Source organism: Cyphomyrmex costatus, unplaced genomic scaffold, assembly GCF_001594065.2.
Source record: "Cyphomyrmex costatus isolate MS0001 unplaced genomic scaffold, Ccosl1.0 scaffold123, whole genome shotgun sequence".
NCBI classification, from domain to species: Eukaryota; Metazoa; Arthropoda; class Insecta; order Hymenoptera; family Formicidae; genus Cyphomyrmex; species Cyphomyrmex costatus.
The window spans coordinates 6070039-6079085 of NW_017275207.1; the positions used below are offsets into that span (position 1 = coordinate 6070039).

At 33.5% G+C, this 9047-nt stretch overlaps 1 protein-coding gene across 1 annotated transcript in view; it reads left to right on the forward strand.

Moving 5' to 3' along the window:
• The first annotated feature begins 2226 nt into the window (after positions 1-2226).
• The window catches only part of BtbVII (BTB-protein-VII), an 11395-nt gene continuing 4574 nt past the window's right edge, over positions 2227-9047 (forward strand). Inside the window, exons 1-4 of the mRNA XM_018549289.1 lie at positions 2227-2538; positions 2623-2976; positions 3112-3241; positions 5297-5970. Of these exons, the coding sequence (XP_018404791.1) occupies positions 2227-2538; positions 2623-2976; positions 3112-3241; positions 5297-5970 (1470 nt within the window). The remainder of the gene's footprint in view (positions 2539-2622; positions 2977-3111; positions 3242-5296; positions 5971-9047) is intronic.

The following is a 9047-nucleotide window of genomic DNA, read 5'->3' on the forward strand; positions in this document are numbered from 1 at the left end:
ATGGAGCACGCCGGAGGTTAGGAGTTAGAAACCGTCGTCGAGAGTGGGGGGGAACGACACCTGTTCGACGTTTGCGGCAGCGCCTTCGCCGGAGCATGGAAGCGCCGGATTGGCAGCCGGGATATCGAGAGTCGGAAAGCGCGATCGTACGCTCGCGATTTATCGACACGCGACTCCTCGGTGCATCACCCTTTTGGCTCGTTCGGCACCACAGACTTCTATATATTATATAGAAGTCTGTGTTCGGCACTCGTGTCGGTTTGTCTATGAATGGCTGGCTGACTTTCTTTTTTTTTAGATTTTGAAGCGTCAAGAGAAAGAGCACGTTGTAATCTAATTTATAAAAAAAACTCTGGTCAAGATTAAAATAATTTTTAAAATCTACTGGCCAGCATCCATAATTTGCTTTTTTATTAGATATATTTAAAATATAAATGTAAGTGTAATTTGTTAACCAATAAAATTATAAATATTTCATGAATATGATATAAATTTACTCTTTTTTTATAATTTCCATCTTATCTCAAGATAAACTATCGAAGACGAGAAATATAAATATGTATAAATAACGTGGTGTAAATGTCGTGTAATATATATATCATGATAAGACTCTACAGAGGAAAGACTAAGAAAGTAAACAATCAATAACGAAAAGAGAGGAGCGTTAATTAAGCATTGTAACGTTAATTAAGCTTGACTGCTCCAACGTGTCACTTTGATTTTAAGAGAAGCTTATAAATTCTCTGTTTTTCTCTCTTTTTAACACGTCAACAGATTACATCAGAAAATAAACATTTTGATCATTTTGTGAGAGAGATAACCAAAGACTTACTCAAGCGACGTTTATTACACTAATTAATTATTTAAATTAATTAGAACAATATATATTTCCACAAATTTGTCAATTTCCACATACGTCGTCTGTTGTTCAAATTGGAGTTTCGCTCGAAACAAAAAAGGTATTCCCGCTTAGCTTCGAAAAACCGCCGTGCGCTCACGTTCGCGCAGATCGCTCGCCAGATGGCGGCGCCGGTCGGCCCGCTATATTGATCAAGTTAGATTTTGTGAGACGCACGTTGATAAGATCTCGCGAAATTTTTCGATCGCACGTAATCACACACGCAATCCCACGCGACCCTCCCGCGTGACGTGCGTGCTTGCGTGCGTGCGCGTGTACGTGGGTCCGTGTGTATGTGCCTGACGTCGGTCGCTCGGCATACGTTCGCGGCGAGTGAATTCGGGTCCGCGCGCGCGTCTCCCCCGGCAGCCGCGGCGTCGTCGCGCAAAATCCTCTTCCCTCGCCCATGACGTCACTCGCGAATTACACAAGCGTCATCGTTCAGTCTGTTGTGGAAAATTTCACGGAGTTCATGGTGGCAGCGGCGAAGTGCGTCGTCCTTTGAGCGAGACCGGCGTATGACCCTCGTCGGCAAGGCGACGACGACGACGACGACGAAGTGCATCGCGATCAAAAAGTGAGCGCTCCTCTCTCTCTCTCTCTCTCCCCCCCCATTGTCTCTCTTTGTCTCTTTCCTCTCTATTCTCCAGCATCATCGTCCGTCGATCATCATCGCGATCATCAACATCGTTCACGCCAGCTACGCGCGAAACTAGAAGAAAGATTTCTTTACCGAACCTGCTGTGCACCCGAGTTTTTGTTTATTGTCATGTCCATCTCGAACGCGACGTCGCCGAGACTCGTCGACACCTCGACGACATGTCGCCTCGCATGACATTTCGCACCTGCTTCTGCGTCACGCTTTCGTGACTCTTTTTAAACTAGGAATTTGCTCCTAATAGATCATTCGCCAAGTATTCAATATGTGTCATCTTTATGAACTTTGTTAGCTAAGATGTTTTCTACTTGGCCAGAGGAAAATGTTTTTTTTTTTTGTTACTCGATGAGATCATTTTTTTTTTTGTAATGTTAATGTTCTGTGAATTAATGATTTATTCTAAGCACGAAAATATTATGTTCTGAGATATTAATGTTTTTTATATTATAATAAGATATATGTATTAAATAATATCTAGTGAGAGAGACAGTCTTCCTGTGAAAGAAATTCCTGTTCAATTTTCTTTTTAAATTGTTTATGATACATTGTTTGTGATGCTGTTTGTACATTATTTGCTGTTATTTACATTTATACATTTGCTTGATATAAACAGTGTTTTTCTCTCGTGTTGCAGTCAAAGTTCACAAAAGACTCTTCTTACGTCATCACAATGTCTATGCAACAGTTCTGTTTGCGGTGGAACAATCATCAACCGAATTTCATCTCAGTTTTTTCCAATTTGCTGAATAATGAGACTCTAGTGGATGTTACTCTTGCTGCTGAAGGCAGGCAAATTCAGGCTCATAAAGTCGTACTGTCAGCATGCAGCACGTATTTTCAGTCGTTATTCACAGTGAACCCTTGTCAGCACCCTATTGTCATACTCAAGGATATCAAGTTTTCCGACCTCAAAATTATGGTGGACTTTATGTATTATGGAGAAGTGAACATATCTCAAGACCAATTACCATCCATCATAAAGGTAAAATGTTTCATCTGAATAATGAAACAATTTGCTGTTACACTTTGTGAATTGTGACGAGTAACATCCTGTTTTATTAAATAGACGGCGGAGAGCTTGAAGATAAAAGGACTCGCAGAAATGCATACAGCGTCATTAACTAAATGGCCAAGTGGAAGCAGCGAAACAGGTGGAGGAGACCGTGGTGAATCCTGCTCACCCAGTCCATCTCCATTGTCTCCTTCTTTTCGTAGAAAAAGGTTAAGGAAGTCTTCAACCGGTTCAACGTCTGGCTCCGGTGACAAACCGGAAGAAATGAATGAAATTACATTAGTGGCTACTAACATTGTCAAACCTGAACCTCTCATTGTGTCGCAAGAGAGTGGAGAGAATTTGAGGCGACCAGTAAATACCAGCACAGAATCTCAAGGCAGTATTGATGAAGATCAAATATCAATTGTAAGTAAATATGACGCACAATCGTTATATTGTTTAATCACAATTTTAAAATAAATAAACCACAAGTGTCAGTAAATAGCATTGTAAAGGTACATAAAAAAATGTCTTAACATCATGTAATATTTTATATTTTAGATGAGTAATATGGAAACGAGTTCTGCTAATACGCCAGCCCAAAGTGATGGTTCTATTCAAGATGTAAGTCAACAATCGGCAGGAAACATTGGACAAAGTTCTGTTTCTTCGCAACCTCCTGTTCATCAAGGTAAGATATCAATATATATGCTTTATGCTGTTCAAATATAAATTTCTATAAGGTATTTAAAGGAGAGAGTCTTACGCATACACGCGCGCGCGCGCGCGCACACACTTACATTCAGGTATTACTTATTATAATGTAAACTATATGCTATTATGTACAGAGAAAAAATTGATATATTAGAAATTAATATATAAAATTATAAATATAATTTACCACATCACTTTTTTTATGCTGCATGTATAATTTTGTACATGGCTGTCAATTGAATTTTTTTTTACACGTGTAGATGTAAATTGTTTTTTACAGTTATATTTTCCTAAATATTTTACATGTGTTTTGATTGTGCATCTTATTTTTTACGTGACATTATAATTTGTCTAATAATATAATTTAAAATGTGTTATTTATGTTATTAATTATATTTTATAAAGACAGATTCAAAACTTTAATGCTTATCTATATTAGATATATTCAAAGTATACAATAGATTTATATATATATGATATATATATGATACTTTATACGAAGCAAAATTATACATTATAAATTTATATATATATACATATATATAATATTAATATATATCAAAAATAAAAATTTAAAAACTACAATTTAAAAAGCGCTTTCAATTTTGTATTTATTTTTTAAACATACATATAATTTGTAGACCATCCATTTCATAAAATTTCTGTTTTAATCCATATTAAAAGAGAAAGAGTTATATGTAATAATAAAGAATATATACACATATATATGTATATATTCAATTTTTATTTATAAAAAATTTAATTTTTCTATTTTCATAAAAATAAGTTAGATAAATATTTTATCTGTTATAACAGATTGATTGAGTATAGCGTTAATAATCTAGTTGATTGAATGCACATAGGCGTAATGATATGAAAGTTTGAATATATAGTTTGTAATTTAACGGGAAATGTGTCATGCGTGAATGTTTAGTTACGTTATAGATTTCATAATATAATACTCTTAGTAGACTGTACACTGTGAATCCATGCAGAATGCTCCGGCAACTTTGGCAAATTGCATGACACCTTCCCTTTAAGCAAATCTCTCCAATTGTTATTCTCGACAATTGTTATTTGAATTATGCATATTGACTGTGGTGGGTATTTGAACTGCATGTCGATAAGCGAAAAGTTACACACATTATATGCTGGCACAGATGCGTTTAAATGTATTGCACAAGGAGAATCAACAGACGTTTGACATGAAAATAGAGCGAAATTTCCGGAATTAAAATTTTAATAATGCGAATGTGCAAAGAAAATATTGTTTATCATTCATAAAAGAAAGATCACCATGGTACACAGATACATAGCACATAGTATGTTATATTTTTGCAAGGATTAGCTTATCGGTCCTTTGACATTAACGAAGTTATGTATGTGTGCCTTATTCTGCCCTATAAATGTAACAAATGCCGTACACATATTTCAATATAAACAATGATGTGCTAAAAAATGTATCTGTGCCATGCCGCAACTCCATACTTAATACGCTCATATATCGTCTCTTCACAAGATTTTATTTTTAATATCTATCATCTTTCGCTTATTTAGCTTAGTATTGTTTTTCTACATACCATAGAATATAAACTATTTTCTTTTGATTAGACCATAATTTATGTATGCCTTGTTTTATATGAACAAATATGCCAATATATGACATTCGTTATTATTCATAGTTCAAGTTACGTTATTAATATAGTGCAATATAATTGTGTAAAAATTGCATCTTTTGAATTGAAGTTTTTGACGTTATGTATAGGTGAAATAAAGTTTCTATATAGGATTTAATTACTGTATCGAACGAATCTCGTAACTTTAATGTAAAAACAAATTTAAATATAAATTAAAATTAAAGACATTTTTTGCTTATTGTTTTTATTTTGTAATGTTTCATAATATAACTCTCTCATATTACTCTTTCTCTCTCTCTTTTTCTCTCCGACTTTATCATTTATCTTTGCTGTAAATGCAAAACGGGTTAATAATTCCTGTGCTCTGACCAAAGATGAATCGGTCTGTTCTACAGGATTACAGTGGACTATTATGGAGCACACATATCATCCGACACGTTTCGCTCTGTCCTCGTGTCAAACGAATCTGTCGATCCAAGCGTCGTCGGCATTTACGACGCCCGAAATAACAGCATCTTCGACCATCAGCGATCAGTACTCTGGTACCAGCACGACTGGTTCCAGTTGCGCCCTGACGAACTATCCGAACTCCTCCCACGGGACGTTGCAGCACGCGTCGTCGGGTGGCCCCTCGCCATCGACGCAGTGCCCAAGCAACTGCCAGAGCCCCTGCGCCAGCCCGCAGACTGCGATTAAGAGGAAGCGCTCGACTAATCCACAGGCAGACGAGAATTTTATACGCGCACTTGACGCTGTGCGTTACGGTGGTATAGGATTTTGCAAAGCAGCCAGGATGTTCGGCGTGAATAACCGAACGCTCTGGCTTGAGTACAAGAAACGCGGCTATCCGAACAATCGGCCCAGCCTCAAGTCCCGCGTTAAGCAAGAGGTCAATTCCTCGCCGCCGCCGGCACCTCCGGCGCAGCCTATGAACTCGCAGAGTCCAACGCCTATGGGCCCGCCCACAACTCCACATAGCACACACAACACACATACTACGCACACTATGCTGACAAGCCACAGTCCTCACACAATGCTGAGTGGTTATATTGATAGGCATACGGACTATACGTTACCGAGTTCTACGATGCCGATCAATTTGCATGGCGTTAATTATAATACCATGTGAACTGTATCCTATCCGGAAAGTTGCTTGTATAGACGAGCTTGAGAAGTATTCCTCTGTATCGCCCTTTCCTTTCTTTTCCTATTCCTTGTGTATAACTGAATTTACCGTGACTACCTGTATCAAGCGCAAGGTATTGAACGTTGTAATTTGTAGACACCTTTTTGCCTGGCTATACTCAGATTTTTAAGTATTTTTCGCTGCCCATATCACGTACACAGTTGTGTTCATATCGCGAAACACAACCGCATTTCTTAATTGCTTCTCAGATATGTTATATATTTTATCTAGCTACAGACGATTTTAAAAAACAATATGAGTAATAATAAGGGCAATGAGTCAAATACTAAACGCAAGAAAAATTTTTCAAATTAAGTATAATATAAAATTTAAACATTAATACAGACGTTTTGACTCCGATCGGGTCATCTTCAGTGTAACAAACATAAATAAATTATAAAATTTCGGTGTCGCTAATTTTAAAAAGTTGAATTTAATTATATTTTTTCGGAAAGTTTTTAAGGGTCGATAGGAGAGACTATGGAGCTTTCTGTCTGAAATGAATTTTTTTACGTTGAAATACTGAGAAGATACTTAGAAAAAACCAAAAATGTGTGTGTGTGTGTGTCTCATGATATTCTAAGTGATACCACGAATATGGAACAAATAGATATATCCTATTTATTACAATTATTTACAAGCTGTGTTGCAAAATCTGATTTTGAAATAGCTCCATAGTTTCATGTGTGTGTGAAAAAGAAATAAACAAAGTCTCATAGTAAAATATTTTTTCCTCTGAGAAAGAGTGCAGATACACGTAAGCACGGCAAATAAAATGCAGCTGAATTGGCTTGTCATTCGTATCAACCTAAGAATTATAATTACTTTTTTATAAGATTTTTTTTATATAAGCTTTTAACTCTCTATAATAATTTTTTACATATTTTCAAATCTTGTTTTTTTTTTTATTGTTTCACTGAACGTATTATTTGATTATACTGAAAGTATAGAATATAAAAGTATATGTATGTATATGTATACATAGGTACATATACTTTATATATAAAAGTTATATCCACGCATATCCATTACTTTAAAGTTATAAATTATTTTTATAATTAAATTAAACTGACAAAACAAATAGTTTGTGGTTTCAAGAATAAATTAATACAAAAAAAGTGTCTATAAGGGCTTCCACGGTTATTAGTGCGTAAATATATAAAGCGACAGAAAGCAATTTGCAAATAATGAAAATGTGTATTAAGAACGTATATGTTGAACAAAATTGTTTACGAATGTTTTGGATTTGAATCTTTTTTTTAGTGCGAAAATATGTTTACAAACTAAAATAGATTTTGATTGATGTAATGTAGAGGTCTTGGATGAAGAAGTTCATCTCAATAAACCTCTAAATATGATACACATTAAAAGACAGGATTGAGGGTTGATGAATATCGGTGTTGATGAATGCGAGTTATAGGATGATATAGAATTTCTGGATCTGGTGTACTATCTTATTCAGCAATTATAGTTCCTTTTCTCTTTTTTCTTTTTTATCACTTCCCCTCTCCTCCCTGCTTCTCTCTTTTTCCTTTTTTTCCTGATTAATAGCGGAGAAATGCTTATATTAGATACTACTATGCTTCTATATTGAAGAGAATTCAAATTCGGAATCGTAACATTTATAAATAATTTTGTTTGTTGTATACTTTCTTAATATATATATATAATATATATTCTAATTATTTGCGAATTGCATTCTCTTTTCGCTTCTATATATATGTATATATGATTATATTATTTACAATAAGAATCTTATTAGACCATATACGTGAGAATATATATACAATAAGAAATAATTTTTATAAGTACTTTAAATATTCAAAATAACTTATGCAAAGTTTTATCGTGATTCACTAATTACAAACACTTGAGGCAAGTAAACATTTTGTTACAAACACATAGAACAAGTAAATATTTTGTTTATTTACTGGACAACTAGTACATACATGACAATGTAACTTTACATAAATAATCTTGAATACATATTGTACTTATATTAAAAAGATTTTTGTTATTTATTTTATATAATACATTTTCATACATTTTATTAGAGCACAGATTACAAAATTACTACTATTTATTATAAAATATCTCATAATTCAGATAGTAAATCGTCACCAAATTCGTCGTATTATTTTTAAATGTAATTTAGAATAATATGTAATTTTTTTCATAATTTTGTTATATTAAAAATATGTACAAAACATCCTTAAAAACGTAGCTAAACTACTGAAATAATATCACAATTAAATTTTGATGCTGAAGAGGCATCTATTACAGAAATCTTAATATGGTAATCTGTGTGTGTGTAAATAAATTTGTTTATATTTTATAATTTAATTATATTATTTACACACTAACTATAGAAGCTCTTATAAGTACTTTTCTGACATTGAAATTGTTTTTTTATATAATAAAAAATAATATTAAAAATTAAAAATTAATTGTTAGTTTATATATCAAGAGCAATCTCATCACACACATACTAATATTATTTGACATTAAAATGACAAGAGAGATAATGTTATCAAGGATGTTTACCAATTACACGTTATGTAATATTTACAAACCAAAAATTGATTATAAAAGGGGTCAAATTTTATTTTGTTTAAAAATATTTGACAAAAAAATGTGAAATTTTTATTTAAAAAATTTGATTCAAATTGTTTAAGTCGTCTGTAACTTAAAGAGAGAGTATTGTTTGATTTTTGTCTGTCCTATACATCTATACTATATTGATTGCGGTCCGAAATTCACTGCCAGCGCTGGCAATAATATAAAAACCGTTTCAAAATTTATGTAATGCAACAGACTATGAGAAAATAACATTATAATTTTGTTCTCATAAATTTTATTATCATTTCTTATAGTTGCTATAGCTGGAAAAATGCAGCAATTACAGCATTAAATGGCAAAGTAACAGCGAATAATATACATATATATATATATATTTATAT